General features: G+C 39.9%; 2 protein-coding genes across 4 annotated transcripts in view; both read left to right on the top strand.

Moving 5' to 3' along the window:
• Nucleotides 1-516: 516 nt before the first annotated feature.
• On the top strand, nucleotides 517-5,630 carry LOC103353836 (eomesodermin homolog). 2 transcript variants are annotated; one of them, XM_008276997.1, is made up of 7 exons: nucleotides 517-606; nucleotides 1,847-2,544; nucleotides 2,660-2,814; nucleotides 3,098-3,219; nucleotides 3,699-3,857; nucleotides 4,136-4,197; nucleotides 4,344-5,630. In XM_008276997.1, the coding sequence occupies exons 2-7, from the start codon at nucleotides 2,024-2,026 to the stop codon at nucleotides 5,125-5,127; spliced, it is 1,803 nt and encodes a 600-aa protein (XP_008275219.1). In that variant the 5' UTR covers nucleotides 517-606; nucleotides 1,847-2,023; the 3' UTR covers nucleotides 5,128-5,630. The 2 variants fall into 2 exon arrangements, with proteins under 2 accessions (XP_008275219.1, XP_008275218.1); XM_008276996.1 differs by having other exon boundaries at nucleotides 2,660-2,826.
• Nucleotides 5,631-6,382: 752 nt separating this feature from the next.
• The window catches only part of ankib1b (ankyrin repeat and IBR domain containing 1b), a 32,407-nt gene continuing 16,466 nt past the window's right edge, over nucleotides 6,383-22,323 (top strand). Inside the window, exons 1-11 of one of the 2 annotated variants that reach the window (XM_008276993.1) lie at nucleotides 6,383-6,524; nucleotides 8,628-8,913; nucleotides 9,622-9,922; nucleotides 11,166-11,348; nucleotides 12,193-12,310; nucleotides 15,051-15,259; nucleotides 17,864-17,952; nucleotides 18,073-18,217; nucleotides 19,003-19,169; nucleotides 20,366-20,454; nucleotides 21,210-21,340. In XM_008276993.1, the coding sequence (XP_008275215.1) occupies nucleotides 8,726-8,913; nucleotides 9,622-9,922; nucleotides 11,166-11,348; nucleotides 12,193-12,310; nucleotides 15,051-15,259; nucleotides 17,864-17,952; nucleotides 18,073-18,217; nucleotides 19,003-19,169; nucleotides 20,366-20,454; nucleotides 21,210-21,340 (1,620 nt within the window). In that variant the 5' untranslated portion in view covers nucleotides 6,383-6,524; nucleotides 8,628-8,725. Of the gene's footprint in view, nucleotides 6,525-6,730; nucleotides 6,783-8,627; nucleotides 8,914-9,621; nucleotides 9,923-11,165; nucleotides 11,349-12,192; nucleotides 12,311-15,050; nucleotides 15,260-17,863; nucleotides 17,953-18,072; nucleotides 18,218-19,002; nucleotides 19,170-20,365; nucleotides 20,455-21,209; nucleotides 21,341-22,323 lie in introns of those variants that run through there. The other variant, XM_008276994.1, reaches the window with a different exon arrangement.

Raw genomic sequence — 22,323 nt, 5'->3', positions numbered from 1 at the left:
TTTTATATTGTTGAAGTTATACATTTTCTGATTTTCCAAGAGTGTTAGCATTAAAAAAAAATAAATCTCAAAACTGCACCTTCCAGAAATCTGGTAATGTGTTGTTCTCTTTGTGTTCCAGTGTTCTGCAAAGTTTTTAAATATGACGCCTGTTGGATCTAAAACACAAGGAGGCCACCACAAATCCAGCACTATTGACCCAAGCAGATACGCTTCAAGCCCTGACTAGTAGATGTGAAGATGGTGAGATGGAAACGGCTCCTGGATGGTTTTGATATACCCCTGAGATGCTAAGGATCCCCTGCCCCTCCCCGGGTAATCGGAGGGGAACCTGATAATAGGCTGCGCTCTGTGCGTCATGGCCACACGGAGAGCGCTCTGGTGAAAGCGGGACTGCGCCTCTACACGGTGATCAGTCCGCCTCCACATGGCTCAGGCTTTATTTTACTGCCTCGACCCCAAACACAACATGATGTCACTTTCTGCAATGGGCTCAGCATCGCAGGCTTTTCTGCGCTTATAAGATAGTTTTGACATATTTTTGTGCTTGTGTGCGTGCGTCTATAATCTGAATTTACAAGCGGAACCAGGAGCCTCAGTTGCTTGGTAAGTTTACGTTTTTTTAAAAAACATTTTTACATGCGATAATAAAATCTGCAAACTTTTATGTATTACATTTTCATTTACCAGTGCGATAGCGTTTTTTTGTCATAAAATAAAACTTTATATTTAATATACAGGAAATTAATTTATTTGTCTATATATATAGAGAGAGAGAGGTTGGTTTTTTAATTTTAATTTTTTGCTTTTTCTCACTAGAGTCGTTTAAATTCGCTTGCTCTCGTTCCTTAAATCTGACTGTCTGATCCTAGAAGCATCACAGGTTTCTTCAAACGGAAAAATAATTGGTTATTTCCCCCTTTTCACGTCGGCTATCCCGTTGGGACTCAGAACCGCATCAGAATTGAATGAATGCAAATTGAATAACTCTGGCTGATGATAATAATAATAATAGGATTACCTATGACTAAGAAAGTAGATGTTCCAACGATTTTATTTAAACACTTTTATAACCAATAAATAAATACATTGCTAAGCAAAGGGGGGTAAATGTTTTATTAGATTTGTTAGAATTTCACGTACAAATGTTTTTTTTTGTTTTTTGTTTTTTTTAAGTGGCAAAAAAAAAGTAATGAAATTAACACTCTTCATCGAAACAGACTCTGGTGTAAACACTTGGAATTTTCCTTTGATACTAAATATGCCACGTATTGCACGGATCGTGGGCGAGTATTTTCACTTTAGTTTTACACCACACAGCAACCCCCAAAAATCTGTGCATTACTTCGTGTTTGTCATATGATTTACAAGAAACTGGCTCTTGTCTCAACCCAACCCCCTGCAATAATGTCCAAATTAACTAAAGATCCTTAAGGGTGGTTTATTTTTAATTCATGACAGAATTTGGCCACTGATTTAATATTTTATTTTGCATTGAGTTGGATCACATTGAATTTGGATTTAAAAAGCACAATTAGTAGAATTATATGTTGCACATTGCATTTGATGGATGAGCGTATTTCTTCCCAATAAGCATTGTAAAACATATGGGGAGGGAAAGAAAAGGAGAAGCTCTACATATGGTAAAGAAGACTCTTGTTTTTCAAGAGACTTTATTCAAAAGCATAAGTTGCCATTAGAGCCACACCCTGATACGCCCATAAAGACGATCACTTCCCGCAACTATCTGATTGCTTTTGTGAACTAATGGCTTTGCATTTGCATGAGGCCTCCAAAGCGTAGAAAAGCTGCTCTTCACCATCTGTTTCTGTCTCCACAACCTCAGACTCCAGTGGACACTTGCAGAAGAAGCTTTTTTTTTTTTTTTTTTTTTCCTCAGATATAAAAAGATATTTTTGTGCCTCTTGTTGTTGAGGATTTCCTCGAAAAAGAGCAAATCAAAGAAAGCAAAACTGCGCTTGTTCCAAAACCGAGTGAAGGCGAGAAAAGAAAAAAAAAAACAATGCTCGGCGGAGAAGGAGAAAGCAACACATACGCTTCTTCAAAAGACGCAGCGGATGAGAGGCGCAAGTCTCCGGCTGTGGATGTGGACGATCCGGCTGCCAGCAACAGGTTCACGGAGCACGGGATGGCTTCTGACCGCTACTACATCCCGTCCACGATTTCCAAGCAGAACCCAGAAACAGCCTGTTCTTTCATCCCGTACACTCCCGGTGGGACGGTTTACACTCCGTCCAGCGCTGCCAGGTATCCCTCGTCTCTCCACCTGGGCTCCGTGTTGCCTCCGGCGGGATTTTCCCCCTCAACGGCCGGCCGCAGTCACTTCAGCCCGGCTTACCAGCTCGGACAGAGCGCCGGCTGTGCCCTCTACCCTCCGTACACCGGCTCCGGGTCTGCTCTCGGCAACATGGCCCTCCCCACCGGCGGCCCGGGGATGAGGGCCCAAGTCTACCTCTGCAACCGACCGCTGTGGCTCAAGTTCCACCGGCACCAGACCGAGATGATCATCACCAAGCAGGGCAGGTGAGGTGGCAGCAACGAGTTTTTGTTTGATTGTCACTGGGAAAGAAATATTCTTAACCTCAGTTCACCTGTGTGATTTTTTATTTTTTAAATACTGATTGCTCTGTGCTTGCAGACGCATGTTCCCTTTCCTCAGTTTTAACATCGCTGGCCTCAGTGTGACTGCGCACTACAACGTGTTTGTGGAGGTGGTTCTGGCCGATCCAAACCACTGGAGGTTCCAGGGAGGAAAGTGGGTCACCTGTGGGAAGGCGGACAACAGCAGCCAAGGTACTGACCCAGGTCGATATTGACATTTTTAACATTCAAAAAAAAAAAAAAAGATTTAAAACACTGTCAAATTATTTCTCCTTCAAATAGAAAAAGAAATATAATTTAAAAAAGACAGCCTTTCTGTTAAAACTATCTTCATAGATTCATTTTACATGCTAAATAACTTCTGTAAAAGTTTGTTACTGTGCAGTTTGAACTCTTTTTCTCTCTCCAGTGGACAGCCCAGCCTGTGTTTAGGTTGCATTTAAGGAGTTTTAATGTTGTAAGATCTGTATTTTAGGCAATAAAGTCTACATCCATCCAGAGTCCCCAAACACAGGGGCCCACTGGATGAGACAAGAAATCTCCTTCAGCAAACTCAAGCTCACCAACAACAAAGGGACCAGCCACAACACTTCCCAGGTACGACTGAACTAAGATTTAGAGAAGATTCGAAGCAGTTGTGTTTAAATACTGTGTCAAAAATAATTGTATTGAACTTTGATGAAATGCTTGTTTTCATTATAATTATGTGTAGTAACATATATTTACGATTTTCGCTTCTTGGTAAAATAAGATTATTAACTGGCTATAGTTTAATTTATTTTTGTTTTTTGTTTTTTTTTGTAAGGGAATTAATTTACGCGCTTCCGGGTGCACACACAAAGGATGCAATCATCAAATTAAATTAATTACATCATCGTAAATTCAAGACGCGTTTTTCGATGGTGGAAGTGTGAAGTGTGCGCAAACAGGCCAAACCACACGCAGAATTTTATTTTTAATTCATTTTATTGTACGACTTAGACGAAAATTTGGACGTCATTTGGGGCTTTATTTTGAAAATGAACGATTTTTATTTTTTATTGTTATTATTTTGTTTGTGCCCTTTTCGTGTGCAGATGATAGTTTTACAGTCTCTGCATAAGTACCAGCCGAGGCTGCACATCGTGGAGGTGACGGAGGACGGGGTGGAGGACATCAACAGTGACTTGAAGACTCAGTGCTTCACTTTTCCAGAGACCCAGTTCATAGCGGTCACTGCCTACCAGAACACCGATGTGAGTGAGACAAATCCCTCCCCTGCCATGCATGATATGGATTTAAAGCTGCAGGCTGCTGGGTTTTTTTTTTTAGCAGCCTCAGGCCAAAACTTTTTGTTTAACATCTTGTTTGATCAATTTGTAATTTCAATTCATTGTAACTCAGTCAGTTGGATGCATCACAATTTCTAATGAGCTACAATTTCCTTGTGTAGGTTGACACATATGTGGTCTATAGACACGTTTGAGCTCTCTCACTCAAACCAAATGCAGCTAATTTGTCTGTTTTGTTTTAGATCACACAGCTGAAAATTGACCACAACCCTTTCGCCAAAGGATTTAGAGATAATTACGATTCGTGAGTACTGCATGACATTCATTCATTTTACACTACTTATAAACTGAGAATACGGATCACTTTCTTCACCTCATTTTGAAAAATCTTTCCCTACACACTGCACTTATCCTGATCTCATGTTCACAAGTTAATGTATTTTTTTTTAGGATGTATACGGCTCCAGAGGGTGACCGCCTCACCCCGTCCCCTACTGACTCTACCCGTGCCCACCAGATCGTCCCCGGCACCCGCTACACAATGCAGCCCATCTTCCAGGACCAGTTTGTCAACAACCTTCCCCAGAATCGCTTCTACAACAGTGAGAGAGCTGTGCCACAGACCAACAGCCTCCTCTCATCTCAGACTGAAGACGGGGCTTCGCAGAGGTGGCTTGTCGCCTCTATGCAGCAGGGAGGAAATGGCACCAGTGCCAGCAACAAGCTAGATCTGACGCCCTATGACGGAGAGTATTCAAGTTCCCTGCTTCCTTACGGTATCAAATCACTGTCAATGCAAACATCACATGCTCTCAGCTACTACCCAGACTCTCCTTTCACCACCATGTCTGCAGGATGGGGGTCCAGAGCAGCATATCAGAGAAAGGTCACCCACGGTCTGCCGTGGTCTCCCAGGCCAAGTCCCACCACTGCTTTCCAAGAAGACTCAGACAAAGTTAAAGCCCAGATAGAAGAGGAGGTGAACGGCAGTGGAGCCCTGATCACCTCCTGGACAGAGTCACAGGCGGCAGCTCTTTCCTTAGACAAGGCTGATTCCTATTTGACCTGCAAGCGGAGGCGGTTGTCTCTGAATGGTCCAAGCACAGAAGACTCACAAAGCAACACAAAGTGTGAGGACTTAGCCTCCGTTACCACCAACAATAGCTCCTACAGCAAAGAAGCTCTCCCGTCCAAAGGCATGGCAGCTTACTATTCCTTTTACACAAATCCTTGAATACTTTGTTCCTGAAAACAAGAGTCCTGTTTTGTTTATTCTCCATCTGCCATATTGAATAAAAATATTTTTGCTTTTATGTTATGTGAGCAGCATTAATTTGCTTTGGGTGTGTGTGGTGACAGGAAAAATCTGAAAAACGAATAAAATTCACGAGATGCATGTAGCACCTCATGAATAAGCATTACTAGGCTTTTTTTTGTCTTTTTAAAGTCTGTCTGTTTTTCTGGAGTACATATTTTTTAAACACTCCAATTTATGTGACGATGTATTTGGAATTTTGAAAGTGCCAAAGCATTTTTTAAGTCACTTTTTTTAATCAGTATGTTTTGTTGTTGCATACATTTGCCTTTACACTGAGATTATGTGTTTACAGATTATTTATTTAAGGCCTGTTCATATGAAAATGTGTGCACACTTAAATGTGAGAACAAGATGCTGTATATACCTTCATTGCAAAGTTCAGATATTTGATAATAAAAAGGCATATGTGTTCTATTGTGCATCGAAGTGGTTGTTTTTAGTAAGTATACTAAGACATCTACACACCTACTGTACATATCATGGGCTATTGGTGCATTTAATATTTTAGCTTGACATGTGAATGCAACAGTTAAAAACTATCATTTCTCAAAAAGTTGTCTATAATGCTCATGGATTTGGTTAGACTGGTTCTTTGACGTTAAGAACAACGTCATGCATGTTTGTTTTGCGTGGACTTTGTCGCACTCTAGTGGCCGTCTTTTGTTATTGCACTTGAAGCTGTAACAAATCAACCACTGCAAAAGCCTGTTGAGTTGGGATGGAGTGCATCTTACATATTCAGTCTGTTTTATCTGATTGGTTACAACATAAAAGTATAAAGCTGAAAAGTGAAGAGTTTATAAACTTATAATAATATTTATTTCCTGTCCATATAATCCCAGGCTTGACAAACACCAGGTAGGATGGGTTTATGTGTCCTATATTTCTATAATATTCTGATGCTTGGCCTTTGGGATAAATACTAGGCCAAAAAAAACAAATGTTTCCAAGGAAAACAAAACATGCACTTGGTTGGCTACTGCATATCCAGTCTAAAGTTGATTAATATCTGTGTCAGTGGAGTTGGTTTATGCTCTAACAGTGTGTTCAATCAAAAGCCATCGCTTACAGGTTGAAAAAAAAGAAGCAATATCCTTCTCCGCCTGTTTTGGGGGTTGTACTGAAACCTGGCAACCCGACGGGCAGCCAGCAGAGTGAACGGAGAGTTGACAGGGGCAACATCCCCGCTCCGAGCACACATTATTTATAGATAAGGATTGCCTCACTTAACGAGAAAAGCGGCTGTTTTTTGCTCTTGCCACTGATACTTAACTCACAAGTCCAGCTCTCCAGTAGCGAGATGTGCCGTCTGTGTAAGTCGGAATACTTGTTACTCACTGTTTACTGAGTTTACCAACTGTGCTAGCTAGCGTTAAGTTGGCTAGCAGCGGCTATTAGCTTGCTAGCTCACCCGCTAGCGTATGCGCTGACGTTCGTCAACGCAGATGCTAGCGTCATGATGTTTTTTTTTTTGTTTTTGAATAACATATAGCTAGCAAGCAACGTTGTGCTTTGTGGTTAACACTGGCACTGTCAACAAACGGAATGGTTTGCAGCTAACATTGTCTAAGGTCAGTGACTGGTGAATGCTGTTTTATTAACCAGGAATATAAGAAAAGCGTTATCGAGGACCGCTCATTAACACAGCATAACAAGCTGCCGTTGGTTTGAGCTAGCGAAAATGGTAAACACCACACGACATGGGGAAAGGCCTGCATGGAGGAGTTTAGTGACAAGTGGCAGCTACGCAGACAAACTGTTGTTTTATTTTCCATTGTTAAAGCTAGCTGTTATTGTTATGTAGCTACAGTTAGATGTGGTTGGTTGGCGCTGTTATGGGGGAGTGTCGTTAACTATTGTCAGATAGGTTAATTAGTTAAACATTTGGAGAATACCACCATCTATGAGGTTATATAACTGTTCAAAGATCGGATGTTTAGAACTGCTCACCAAGGTGGGACATTGTTTTTGTTGCCCTCTGATTGTGTGTGTTTTTTGGTCGGAGCTGCCCTCACATGGCACAAACTTGACACACATTTTTTTGATGCAAGGCAAGTTAACTTGGGTCACTGGCTGCACTGTTTACACGATGCATTGTTTATTTTGTAAGTGTTTTGTTAGAAAATGTATGGGGAAGGAGATGATGTCCGGTCTTGAAACTGTCAGTACATTATAACTATGTAAGTACAGAGGCTCTAATTACTAAAGGACTTAATAGAGGATAGAGCATCCATGATAATTGGCCTATTAGAGACGTAGAGAAGGAGACAAAGTCCTGCCCTTCTCTTACCCCACCTCTCTTCCACACACCTCCATTCCATCAGTCTTTCTAAAGAAAACATGACAGTGTGAAATTATGTCTAGATCGCTATCTGCTTCCATAAGTGAGCACCTAAAAGCTTTGGAAATTCCTCGAGTCACAGTGAGTAATACATTTTCCTGGATAATTACCAATGATTATTAAGATTACATGCAATTCCCTCCTTGTCCATTCATATTTTCTGTAAAGATCGGCTGATTAGGCCAATGCATTGGACCTATTCACAGTCTTGACTCTTTTCACCTAAACTGTGGAAATGTGTAAATTGTATTGCAAATGGAATATTAAATTTCACTTTTCATGCTTTGTCACACTCTCTAAACTATTTTGAGTTGGCTATTTACTGTGTACACCCTAAAGGTTTTCATGGAGTATTCTTTGCTTCTATTTTGCGCGTAACTTGTAAACACTAATCCTATGTTGTGTACAAAGCAAGGTGGAGAGACTTTAAGTATCATGAGATAGAATACATATTGTACAGAAGGAGATGATGCTGTGTTCTGTAGATTTGTGCTGCAGCTCACCAAAAATACATAAAAGCATCACATTGCCCTAACAGTCATGACCATATGGTGCTCTGGTGGAAGCAGAATGCTGACTCGCTGCATGTTATTCTTCAACTGAGGTTATCTTGCTTCATAATGAGTCCTGGCCTCAGTGGGATGGGCAACATTGGCACAAAGCAGCGGAAGCTCCTGGTGATGCCAGAGGAAGTCTTGTCCTCCTCTCTGTGTGAGCTTTGTTCTCACTATGTTTAGTTATTCAAAACAAAAAATAAAAAGAGAAACACTGGGAGGTGGTTTACAGGGCAGTGGTGATGCTGACACAGGCGCTTGTGGCAGAGCAGCCTGAGCAACCTTGAAGATGGAATTCTTGTCCTTGTGAATCAGAGGGAGTGGAAGTCATTAATGCTCAAAGAGACAGGGCTGCCTTTCTTAAAACATTGGTGAAAATATTTTTGGCTTATTTGGAGAATTTTGAGTTTTTTAATGACTAACAAGCGTCATGATTATTCCCAGCTAGCAAGGCCTTGTTGGACACAGACCCAGCTTTAAAGGAATTTAACTCATGTTTTTTTTTTCTTTTTTCCTTTTAGGACATGCATTATGCTGGCTTGTTGGACTTGAACAGGTTGAAGACGTCTTAAGAGGCTGCTGTGTCAGTCAGAGCTTGAACGCACAGTAGGGGGAAGAAATGGGGAACACAGCAACCAAGTTCCGCAAGGCGCTCATCAATGGAGATGAGATGCTGGCCTGCCAACTCTATGAGAGCAACCCGCAGTTCAAGGAGGCTCTAGATCCCAACTCTACATATGGAGAGTCCTACCAGCACAACACTCCACTGCACTATGCTGCCCGGCACGCCATGACACGCCTACTCAGGTCAGGACACGACTCAAATATAATCAAACAAGCAAACATACATAATGTACACATTCAGTCACATACTTTTGGATTGGCAGCTGTCATTGAGGGTAACATGGATTTGTAGGGGTTGACAGCTAGCACTAAGTGGTTGTGCTTTAGCTTAATGTCAAGTGTCTTTTATGCACTTGTTTTATTTTTTAGCACCCTGTTGCTGATCAGCTCATTCCAGCTATTACAGTATTGCTTTATCGTAAGAGAAAATTTTTCATGTTTTGTCTCTATATGTCTCTGTCCCATCTGTCTCTCCACAAAGCCATCTGTTAGCAGCTCTCAGGAATGCAACATGCTGGGTCAGAATAGAATTGGGTTCCAAGAGTTTCCCATCTTACAAGCTAACAACCTTGCATGCCTTTATTCCACTCAGGGCCCATTCTTTCTCCATTTAATACATGGTTAATACTTAGTTATTGAATGTTTCCACTATTTTTTGCTTTTTCAGATGGTACAAAGATTTTCATGTTATTTTCTAAATTGTAAAAAATAACAGCAATGCATCTTTAAATAGGCTTGCGAAGTGAAAAAATAAACAAACGTGTAGGCACAAAAATTGAAAACCCTACTGAGTTACTTTGTTAACCCACACCAAAATTTGCAGCTTGTTGGCTTGATTGCAAAGAGCAAAAACATTCAGTTCTTTCTATGTCTGCCTTTTGTGCCTTTTAGGTCTTTTCTCCTAAGCAAAGATGGCAATCCTAACAAGCGTAATGTGCACAACGAGACGTCTCTGCACCTTCTCTGCATGGGGCCCCAGATCCTGACCTCAGAGGGGGCGCTGCAACCTCGGATCTCACGGCCATATGAAGATGAACAGCGTCGGGCAGAATGTCTCCAAATTGTCCTGTCATGGACCGGAGCAAAGCTGGACCATGGAGAGTATGAGAGTGCTGATATCAATGCCACTGACAACAAGAAAAACACCTGCCTGCATTATGCTGCTGCCTCAGGCATGAAGACTTGCGTTGAGGTGAGACTGCAAAATTCTGGGCTAATGTAAAATATTCTTTCACGTGGCTTCTTTAGGTATAGATCAAAGGCTCAATGGATGGGAACTGACAAGCTTCCCTAAGATAGGAAACAATTTGAGCAGAAGGAAGATAAAAGAGGCCAGAGTAACCCTGGTGTTAACACAAATTATTCAACATCTGCCCTTTTGTACTATGAATATTTGTAGAATAGCTCCTGGAGTGTGGCCCTGTGTTAGATCTAGACGCAACCCTGGGTAAGGAACATTAATTTGCATGCTCTCATTGATTACATCAAAGCCCTCCCAGGTGAGTTTTGGGTAGATACTGTGCAACACACTACACCTTTATTAATCTCTGTGACAGGATGCTTCACACTTCAAATAGATAAAACTTGACTCTCAGTGTCTGCAGTATCTTCCTTTGTAAAAGCCCTGTTTTAGAATTGAAACCTATTTTGTGTATGGAGTACATTATATTAGAAAGCCCTTATTGTTACGTTACAGAATACAACAAAATTAAGAGCACCAACAACTGATTGGTGCTAAATGAAAGACAAACTGCCACCTAGCTGTGTGATCTCCATGATGAAGGACAATTGTGTACAATATGAACATTCAAGATTATCAGATGGATTCAACTATGGCTGCACAAGTAATTGTAGATAATCAAATGCAGTACGCTGTGCCACTTATTTAATTCCTTCATAACTATATAATTTACTGCTGTTAAATAGTACCTTTTCTTTCCAATATCCTGTGAAAGCCATGCAGTGTTGTGTATATATAGCAAAATACAGTTTACACCATGTGCAAAACAAAATGTTTAAAGCTGAGCTGCAGACAGGTTTGCTGTGACAGAGAGAGAGAGAGCGAAGCTTTACGTAGAATTGTGGAAAACAAATGACAAAGTGAAGTGGATAAGTAACCACGTATTCATACTTGACAGAACAATATTTAGATTTTCTTAAAGTGCCTGAGTCATTGCTATTTTTGTCTCAGAAGCACCCAGTTCATTTGTGGGTTATTGCTGAAATCTTTACAGTAGTCTTCATCAAAATACATGTTCTTATTATTTATGTCATATTCATATAGCATTTCCTTTCCTACTGTTGCAGAGTTAGTGGTATTCCACTGTTTTTGTAAATAAAGGTGTTTCCAACAGTGAGCTCTAGTATACGTTCTTGAATGCAGCATGTGTCCCATTATTCAAAGCCAAACTTTCCTCTTGTTTTCGCTCGCTCAGTTCCTGGTGCAGAGAGAAGCGGACCTGTTTGCGGAGAATGAAAACCGCGAGACTCCATGTGACTGTGCAGAGAAGCAGCACCACAAGGAGTTGGCCCTGCGCCTGGAGTCGCAGATGGTCTTCTCTCTTGCCCCTGAGGCAGAGGGTATAGAGGCAGAGTACGCAGCCCTCGACCGAAGAGAGGTACAGAAAAACATACCAAGAGGCAGTGGGTATACAGCTTTCAGCTTGTCACCCTCAGCTGTTGTCACTTCGGATATTAACAAACTTTGATGTAGTCCCTACTGAACTGTTGAAAAATCTAACAAAGCAGTTTTTGTTGTTAATATTGCTATTTCCGATGCATCTCTTTTGAGTAAACTACCCTGGACCCCGAACCTAGCCAAATCTGCACAGGGAATGCATTAAAACACTTGTTTCTCAGTGGTGTAATATTGATATTCATGAAGACATACAATTAAAAACTCTCCGAGTAATATTTTCCTTGAGACTAATTTAGTAAACCGTACAATAGGGCAGGTTGGCAGAGATGAGTAAAAAAAGGTGTAGAGGGGGGAAAAAAGGGTTTAATCAGGGAAATAGGGGGAAGGGAAGTAATCAGGGTGGGAGCAGAAAGAAAGATGGCACAAAGGGGAGAAGAGAAGATAAGCACTACAAGCACGTCAAAACTAGATGATTGCTGACGCATGATGGACCCAGTGAGCTAAGGGACTAATGATGATAGGAGTCACATGCCTCATGCCAGACTGTTGTGTGTGACTAATTTGTGTGTGTGTGTCTGCGTGTGTTTGTGTTCAACCAAAGCATGTGAAGAATAGAAAGAGTTCCAGCAGAATTTTTAAACACTGGACTAAAGTGAATTTGTGACTGGTTTCAAAAGGAAACTACAGACCCACAAACTCTGCAGTTGAAATAGTTGCACATCTGACAAAATATATTTCTTGAGTTTTTTTTTTTAATCCTCACTTTCTTTTATTCCCTCTTCTCTCTTATTATCCTCTTATTATTCCTCTCCTGTCTTCTCCAGTTGTATGAAGGTCTGAGGCCTCAGGATCTACGAAGGCTGAAGGACATGCTGATAGTGGAGACAGCCGACATGCTGCAAGCCCCGCTTTTCACTGCAGAAGCACTGCTACGTGCCCATGGTACTATTAAACACGCACACAATGACACAGATGTGTGTCACACAAAGTATCTGTTTGTCCTTTAAATACTTGGCTCTGGGAATGTCCTGTTAGCCTGGTGGTTTAAACAAATACAATATAGTCACATGAAGGTACGAGTATGGGAATCTTTTTAAATCCCTTGCCACTCTTGTTGGCACCCACAGGCTTTAGAAGGCTCTTTAGATCAAGACATGATGACAACACACACTTCAATTACAGAGAACACCAAACCCTAGATGTCAGAGGTTTAAATATGACAATTTCCATCTGTCACTCCTCAAGAAGGTTCTAATCTATCTAATCTGGAACCTCTGATTCCTATTTTTATAGATTTGACGGCATGATTAATGTGAAAAACTATTCAAATGAAAATGACAACAAAATGTCAGTTTTACATGCCAGTTATGTGACTCTATTAGTTATCAACATGCAGTGTTTCAAAGAGGACCAAATGTTTGCTTGTTTTAATATGCTGAAAAACTATGTCCATTGGATATACTTTTTTCCCCGCATGACTAAATCTGCAGCATCTCAGGTTGAAAAACTTTTATTGCCCTCAGTGGAGACATGCTATAAATGCTCTGTTAATGAGCTTGTCCAATATGTCAGGAAAAACAGTGGTACAGCCACAAATGTGGTTAGTCACACACTTGGCACTTGACTTATTGTAAATAAATTGCCTACAGCACTCATCCTAGCTTCCAGAAATACAATCTGAGCTATGGATTTTTATATATTGTCTTTATGGAGAAAGAATTACATCTTCCACAGTGGCACTTCTTGTATAATTCAAGACTTTGCTCTCTTCTATTATGTTCTTAATAGAAACCCTAGTGTGCAGAGGAATGCTGCTCAATTGAGCTACATTATACATCTTTGCAAAATGCATACATTACTCATTTGGTTATAATTCCACATATAAGCTAGGAAGCTTAATTTCTCTCAATCACATGGAAGTAATGACATGCTGACATCAAGTTTTTTTTAAAGTCAGTTAGCAAAACAGCATGTGTGAAAATGTAATTGCTTTATTTTTTTTTGTCTGAATTTCTCTGAATTACTTCTCGCCAAGTACTGAGTAAGTGTGAAACAGTTTTGATTTGATTTGCAGCCCTAAGGTACCAATTCTCAAACTAGGTTCTCTTAACCACCAATAAGATACGGTGGATAAAAGACTTGGAAAAAGAAATTAAGTTAATTTAACTTGGCTTACATTTTTGTGGAAGACTTCACCAGCCGTTCTCTAATTAAGTGGGCTTAGTAGCTGTTGAGCTGTGTGTGCTACATATGAGACATACTTTTGGGAGCTTAGAAGGGAGAGATTGACCCCAGAATGGTGCTATATTTATTCACCTCTATCATGGGAATGCTGCCTGTCTGTTTAAAAGGGATGGAATATTTCAGGATATTTGTTAATCTCATGGAGAATAGAATAGTTATTGGACTTGCACATCATTCATTTCTTGTGAAGTTTTCAGGAATTTCCACGTTTTGTAGCTTTTCTATTTCCATAGTCGGCTTTGTACAATTTTCTTATCGTTTTTCCTGTAGCTTGTCTGCTGGACTGCCTGCTTGTCAATCTTTCTGTACTTCTGACAATTTGTAATTCCCAGCTAATTTTTGATATTTAACTAAATGTGAAGACTTTAATTTCAGACTCTTTTTAATGGCCAAAGGCATGCAGATAGGGTCATAGTCATTGATTAGTTTTAATTGAATGGAGATGGGGGGAATTGTTGCGACATTCATTATCGAAACGAGGCCATTTAGAGTCTGAAGCATTTGATTGGTGGTGAAACGTGTCTTGAGGCTGATAATGGCCTAATTACACAGTTGACCGGGTCATGTTCCTTATTTTAGGAGGGGAGACTGTTTGGACTCAGGCACAGTCCACAAGTCATCCAATATTTATACTGAAAGGCTCTCAAACCTGTTATTGTGCTAATGCGAGATTGAACAGCTATTCTAAAACAGAAAACCAGATGGCAGCAGGTCTTTGTCGTTGGCTGCTTGAAAGGCTTCAATGGTGGTTTTGCCACTGGAGTGGGATTTGTATGGACTTTGCTGGATTCAGTGTTGTACCTACCAATTATCACAAAAGTAAGACAGGCTAGACTGGGGAAAAACATTTTTCAATTATAGATTCTTTTGTGGATGAAGTAAGAGTGTAGTTAGGGGCCAGTGTTGTTTTAACAGGTTAGATGGGAATTCTACCATATGTTTGTAGTTTATCCAGGTCTGTTAAACATGAAACATTCTTCAATATTGTCACAAAATTCGGACAAAATGTTTCTGTGTTAGCCCTGTGAGTCCAGATCAGAGCTGCTATTCATAAAGGTCTTGTGTAACTGGGCCTGGCCTGTTATCTTTTCACATGGCTTAAAAAGGTCTGAGTTGTAGTTTTACACAAAACACAAAACATTGCTTTGTTCAACGGGCCATTTAACCTTTATGTTCTACATTGTTTTTTTTATGTTTTCTATTAAGCACTGGCCTTTTACTACATTGTACACTTCTCTTTAAATTATAATCTCCTTATACTTTTAACTCAACCTTTTTTCAGCATCTGTAATGCTTTTCTTCCTTATTCTCTTGTACTCAGAACAAAACTACTAGGTTTCTCATTCACTTTGATTTTGCGTCTCTGTTTAGTTTTTTGTGCTCACATATTTTTTTCTGTTCCTTTTTTTCCTTCTTCTTTTTTTTTTTTTTGCATCAGATTGGGACCGAGAGAAACTCTTAGAAGCCTGGATGACCAATGCAGAGGAATGCTGTCAACGCTCAGGGGTACAGATGCCCAACCCACCTCCAAGTGGCTGTAATGCATGGGACACTTTGCCCTCGCCCCGGACGCCACGCACCACCCGCTCCTCCATCACCTCACCAGACCAAATCAGCCTCATGCCAGCCGATGATGAGTCTTCTCTGGTGAGAGATGTCTTAAAGTTCCCTGTCAGGAATGAAACTAAATTTGTCATTTTTTTTATTATTATTATTAAGCCAAATTGTGGTTAAACTTCACTTGTCAGAATGCAGTTGAAAAGGTGGGGCCTAGTTTTTCTATATGGAACCAGAAAGCTGCTGTAGTTGCAAGAAAAAGCTGGCATCATGGAAACCGGCAGTATGTCCATAGAAACTGTACACCAATGTTTGTTTAACTGAAGCCGTTGCGTTGCTAGAGATTCTGTGTTTGTGCTGAATTCTTTAAATTTTCACGATCACACCTGTCTTCCTGGGTAATATTTCGTTATATCCCAGCAGTCATTAGTATTCATACCAGTGGTCTGCCCTGAAAACATAAGCACAAGCAGGACTTCTTCTATTGCTAAGAGAACCAGTGGTTTGTTAATTATGGTGTGGGCACGTATGAACAGAGGAGAATATTGTGTTATTAAAAAACTTTAGGATGCAAGCTTTAGCTCTCCATGGACCAATGAGTGAGACCATAAACGGTGGGAGAAAGGACATTAGTTTGCAACTTTCTGCTTTTACATCAAACATAAAGGAACTGGTAATCAAATAAATAATTTTAGAGAACTGAACTGGATAAGGATAGGTTTATACAAGGTTACATACACAAGTGTAACTGTAGCTTTCTTTTGCTTATTAAACAAATGACAAATATTTCATTTCAACAAGTACAACTCCCACAGGTCATAGACATGAACGTGTGCTGTCAAAACCTTTTTGAATCTGCATGTCTGCAAGGTCAACATAGATGTTAATCAGGCCCCCCTGCTGTGAGAGGGCTTGCACACCCCTAACTTAATTGCTCCCTTGTCATCTTAACTTTTCTGGGATTTCCCACTAATTATAAAACATGCTTTACAATTTCCTCTGCAGTCTTCTGTGTGAACAATTGGCAAGATGGAAATTACAGTTGATAATATGATATGCTGTGCACTAAATCAGTGTTGTACTTGGATAATAGCTTTATCTATTTTTGTGCCTATTGGAAATTCATTTTGTTTAAGTACTCACTATAGAAGACTACCAGTGATGCGTCAAGCCAGGAGCATAAAAGGGCAAAGTGGGCTGTCCTGTCACCTTTGGTGCATGGTCTAACTATAATAGGATTTGTTAAGTGTCTGTTTTTTTTAGGTTTACATGTAATAACTTGCAAAATTTAGATGACACATTTTAATTAAATGATGGGCAGCAAGGTGTCTTGGTAGTTAGCACTGTTGCCTCGCAGCAAGAAGGTCGCTGGTTCGCATCCTGGTGACGACACCCAGGATCTTTCTGCGTGCAGTTTGAATGTTCTCCCCGTGCAGCGTGGGTTCTCTCTGGGTTCTCCAGCTTCCTCCCACACAGTCCAAAAACATGTTGAGGTTAATTGGTGATTCTAAATTGTCCGTAGGTGTGAATGTGAGTGTGCTTGGTTGTCTGTCTCTAAGTGTAGCCCTGTGATAGACTGGTGACCTGTCCAGGGTGTCCCCTGCCTTCGCCCTAAGTCAGCTGGGATAGACTCCAGCCCCCCGTGACCCTAGTGAGGATTAAGCGTATAGATAATAGATGGATGGATGGATTTTAATTAAATGGCATTTCCTTTACTCTATGTATTTGAGAATTTGTTTATAGTAATGATGATTAACTGATCCTTTTAATAAACCACAAGGATTCTTTTATGCTTTTGAAACTATATTGATACCTGTTAAGAGAAGCAGTTTTCTCAGTTTTTAAAAAGTTCATTATTAGAATTTTATTTTATTTTATTTGCTGAATGATTTATCCATTGCTGGGAGTTTCAATCTGGACTTTTAGTAATCTGTTGATGGATGATAGCTGAAGTTAACATGCTTGATTTATCTGTTATCTTATGAGAAATTATAGGTTGTCTTTGTCTGACAGTATCCTCTGTCATGGCTCTGAAAAGGCCTGTCTTGAACTGCATTGTGCCAATCGACCGAGTGCACTCAAGGGCCCGTTTAAAGGTTACAGTTGATTATATCACATTCTGCTCTTTCACAAATCAATACTCACATTGTTGAAGTACACTGCCTTCTTTATGTCTTTTGTGAGGGTCAGACTTTCACTGTAACAAGGCCTGTGTGTTTGAGTGTATGTGTTTGCTACTGTTTGTTTTTGCTCAAGTTTCTGTGGGTGTGACAAAATGCATCTGATCAAAAAGTGATCCGTAAGCCACATAATAAAGAGCGAGTACATATTCTGGGCATGGTGTTTTCTCACAAACCGTCTATTGTATGTAATTACACACTCTGACATATCAGCTTATAAAGAGCTAACTTTCATATTTATGACATTCCATGACATGGCACTCAAATAAAACTACCCATCACAACATTTCGAGACGATGCCCCAGTCAGCATATTCTCAGATTGTGGAATTTCCAGCAAAAGCTTGTCTTTTTCAAAGACCATGTGCACTTCGAAAGTTAATGTAAATACTCAAAACAATGCACGGATTCTGTACACTTTAGTGTTTAAAAGAGGCTTTATTTAGCTAAAATGACTTGAAATAATATAGCATGTGGCCTGTTGATTAATATTCTGTCTCTATTTTGTTTCACAGTGTGGTATCTGCATGTCTTCCATCTCAGTCTTTGAGGAACCTGTTGACATGTCCTGTGGCCATGAGTTCTGCAGAGCATGCTGGGAAGGGTAAGCTATATTTTGGTTTGGGCAGTGGATTCTGCAGATTAAATAGGGGTGTCCCTAATTTCTTTACACTCAGTGTTTTTCTTTATATGCCTCATTGCTGTCTGCAATATGCTTTCTAAGGTTTCTGAATCTAAAGATCCAAGAAGGAGAAGCCCACAATATTTTCTGCCCAGCCTTCGACTGCTACCAGCTAGTGCCAGTGGAAGTCATAGAGAGTGTGGTCTCCAGAGAGATGGACAGGCGCTACCTCCAGTTTGACATCAAGGTAGAGATGAAAAACAGAGATATGCACTGTGAGCACTGCACAGAATATTGAAATAATATTGTCAACTTGTGAGATAAGCACATGACTCTCGCAGTTACATTTCAATGCAGAGTAAAGAATACACTGAATACAGATGCTGCTTGACTGACAAGGGGAATGGGCAAAAATAAAAGTAGAGGAAGACCGAATGAATTAGAACTAAAGTTGCCGTTATTAAAAAACAAGATTTTATTTCTGTCAGCAAATTCCCAGATACCGCTACCATTCAACCAATAAAGTGAATGACATTAGCTATACTTTGGTATAAATATAAGTATGATTTTTCAGTAACTGTGCCTCCTTAGTTGAAAAGTCTAACAAGTACAACCCAAAAATACATGACCAGCCTCGTGGTTTGAGTTGTCATAGAAACAAGAACATTTTTTTCATTTAAGCCGCACACAGGCATCATATCCAGGCTTCTTCTTTTTTTTCTTTTTTCTATTTTGGGGGCAAGACGGAATTACTCACAAAATAGTTCAGCAGTTAGGACCTAATATAGTTGGCTCACTGACAGTCTCGACTCAAAAATGACAACATGCACAGTGTAGGCCATTTTTGTAACAGCACAATGTGATATATCGGTTTTAAAACCTCCTACAGGTGCACCTTTGCAGCATTGTTTATGTGATCTTTTCAGGCCGTAACTTTCAAACATGTATCCAAAGTCATCCACACACCCTTAGCTCAACAAAAGATTATTGAACTGCTGACTGATTTGAATTGTCTGCTTCTTCTGTTGACAGGCATTTGTGGAAAACAATTCAGCAATTCGCTGGTGTCCAGAGGCAGGGTGTGAAAGAGCAGTACGACTGAACACCCAGGGCCCAGGGACCTCCACCTCAGATCCTCTAAGCTTTCCCCTCCTTCGGGCCCCTGCTGTAGACTGTGGCAAGGGCCACCTCTTCTGCTGGTCAGTAATTTATACTACATCATATGAAAATGTAAAAAACTTTGTGTGTGTTTTGCTTTTCAAAACTTGTCTAAAAGTAACAGTAACAATAGAGATTATAGAAAACAAAATATTGTCAAGCAAAATTTTTTTTTGTTTTGGCTGGGTTGTTATTTTGGTCTGGTTGCTATTACAAGAGACATTTGTTGTATCTAACAGAAAAGCATTGGAAATGTGCCATTCTATGTCTTTCTTTCTGTGTGAGCAGATGCTTTCCCTAATTTTTTTTTTTTGAAAAAACGTTCAGATTTTGTTTTACAATTGAAGTCTTTAAAAGTTCTCACAGGCTATGTCTCTGTGGAACAGTTTAGAAAAGGTTTAAAATTGCTAAGATTCATGGGAAAGAGTTTAGTCAAACTCACATTCTTTCATTTTCTGTGTACGGCTACTCATGTTATCTCTCTGTGTGCTAAGTTGGCATAATGCACAAGGACAATAGGGCGCAGATGATGTATTTTCCACAACCTTCTGTTCTTTTTATTCATATTCCCAGGGCCCTGCAGTCCCCCCTCTGTAATGGTATTACATCCTGATTAATGCTACCCAGTAATTATATACCTCAACCGCAGGGGTCAACCGATACGCTTTTTTTCAGGGAAGCTACTGATTATTAGTAATAAAGGAGACAGATATATTTTTGGAACTATTACACTCATGTTCAGAGTGGTGACTACAGAGTGGGAGGTGGCTGCATCACAGCCAAAGCAGTCCACTTTGAAATGTATTTATTTTGTTGGTAATCGGTTAAAATAAAAATACTGATACCATTAGTTGGAAAAATGGTAAAGATCAGATCTGATAAGCAGTTGACCCCCCCATCTTGCTTTATTATAGATTTAATGGAAGTGGCTAGTGGGTTCACTCAAGAGTTCAGTCAATACAACATGTGTTGAATGGAAATAAGGCTAGCACAGGCTCAGCTTTTATAGTTCCCTTGACATGAGGAAGACATTTGGTTTGAATGGCAGATTTGGCCAGCTGATGGTGGTTGATGGTTGTGACACCATCTCTTGTGGAAATTTTGTAATTCGTGTGTACTTATTATGTCTAGCACTGAAGGAGCTGCTCTTAATCTCATTGTACTTGTGTATAGTGACAATAAAGGCATTCTATTCTATTCTATTCTTAAACATCTTTATCTGTCCATATTATTCCAGGGAGTGTCAAGGTGAGGCCCATGAGCCTTGTGACTGCGAGACCTGGAAGCTGTGGCTCCAGAAAGTCAGTGAGATGAGACCTGAGGAATGTAAGTACTGACATTGGTTGTTTTTCAGTCACAAGTTAGAGCAGAGTTTAGAAAATTTCATGGTCCATACATTTTTAATTTTATCTATTCTATCATTTTAGTCATAGAAATAGAACTAAGTCACCTGGTGGTGACTTGATATAACAAAGAAGTTTTCGTATTTAGCAAAGAAGTATTAGCACATCCCCTTACCTAGATTTTTAGGGTAGCAGACAAGTGATTGATTAGGAGCTAAATTGCCCTGAACTCAACCACAGTAATTACAAACAGTTTAGCGCTAGGCCAATTAAAATCCACCGTGCTGATGATAAATTATTAATTAGAATGAACAACCCACTCACTGAAATTGCACAATGTTTAGATGCAGTAATTGGACTGTGGGCAATCTAACAGATGATTTAAGATGCCCCAAGTCGCTCCAAAGTGCCACTTCGTTGATGTGACAGCCGAAAGATAAAAGCAATTATTTTGTTTCGGAACCATCTTTCCCTTCGATTTCCCCAGATTCTGTTTTATCTTGGCATTTCAAACAGCACATCAGAGGTGCTTTGATAATAGCCAATTATTCTGTTTGTGTGTGTGTGTGTGGGTGAGTGCATGAGCAACTTGGGAGATGTTAGCAAAATATATAAGCAATACACATTAGTCAGGCAGGACAATTTCCCACTCAGCACAGTGGTCTGTTTTGATGCTGTGGTAATAGCCATTCTCATTCTGTCTCATTATACCTTTATTTGTTCTGTTTACCACTGAAGTGGCTGGTGTGAGCGAAGCTTACGAGGATGCAGCCAACTGCCTATGGTTGCTCTCTAACTCCAAACCCTGCGCCAACTGTAAGTCTCCAATACAGAAAAACGAGGGCTGCAATCACATGCAGTGTGCTAAGGTGAGTTAGGAAGAGAGGTCTCACATACTTGTCTTGCTAATGCAGTATGAAATTATGTGACCATGTGATCTTACAGGCTATTCTTGCTAAAAAATATTATTAGATTGTTTTCTGACTGGAAAAAGCTGCCAGAATTCACTACTCAAAAATACTACGTGTGTATTGGACATAGTATACCTCTGTTTACATCTAAATTACAGAGAACCAGTAAATAGCTATAGAAAAACATCACAATTGTTGTTCTTTCATTAAAAGTGCCAAAGGCAGTTTTTGACATCACATACAAATAAATAGGGTGCATTTTGCGTAATTACCTCATTTACCAGACGCTGTTTTCAATAACATTGGGATGTTTTGACACCTTCGCCATTTACTGAGGGTGCAGCTCGGGAAAAGCTATTTTTGTAAATCAAAATTTTATGTAGGCACCAGAGTTACCCATTTTGTTTTTCTTCTTTAGTTTCTCAATTATTTGTTAGTGGGAGGGAGGGAATTGGCGTGTATGTGTGTCTGTGAAGAATAGTTTACGTGACTGTCAAACTGCAATGATAAGACAGCATAGCATTTGTTATGTACAGTCCTCAGTGTAAACAAACAGTTTTGTGTAACATTAAGTTTGTTTATTCAGACACGCTGTAAGCATAAATGTCAGAATTTAATGTCCAGATTGCGAAATTTGCTACTCACAGACATGCTTCCAAATACTACAATGAACCACTTTCATTCTGGATTCTCCGCTGGATTGCAAGCTCGAACCAAAATGTCAAATTGGTTTATATGCAGTTATCATTTCCGTGTAACAGATTGGGTGCAGTCAGATCATGCTATTAGAATATTCTAATCTTTACTATGATGATGTTAGTCAGCACTATATATCAACTATAGCATGCATAGCAAAGGGCCCCTAAAGCAATTTAAACGTTTACTATTTTTGTGATAAATATGTATATGTGTATGCACACTAATTATATGCCCATGGCACG

Source organism: Stegastes partitus, unplaced genomic scaffold, assembly GCF_000690725.1.
Source record: "Stegastes partitus isolate 25-593 unplaced genomic scaffold, Stegastes_partitus-1.0.2 Scaffold85, whole genome shotgun sequence".
In the NCBI taxonomy this organism is placed as follows: Eukaryota; Metazoa; Chordata; class Actinopteri; family Pomacentridae; genus Stegastes; species Stegastes partitus.
Note: the sequence above shows the minus strand (reverse complement) of the source record. Positions and strands in the feature narration are given on the sequence as shown.

Coding starts and splice junctions, on each gene's coding strand:
- LOC103353836 (XM_008276996.1), top strand. CDS start 2,024: ATGCTCGGCGGAGAAGGAGAAAGCAACACATACGCTTCTTCAAAAGAC. Junction 2,827..3,097: donor CAGCCAAGGTACTGACCCAG/GTCGATATTGAC, acceptor TCTGTATTTTAG/GCAATAAAGTCTACATCCAT. Junction 4,198..4,343: donor TTTAGAGATAATTACGATTC/GTGAGTACTGCA, acceptor ATTTTTTTTTAG/GATGTATACGGCTCCAGAGG.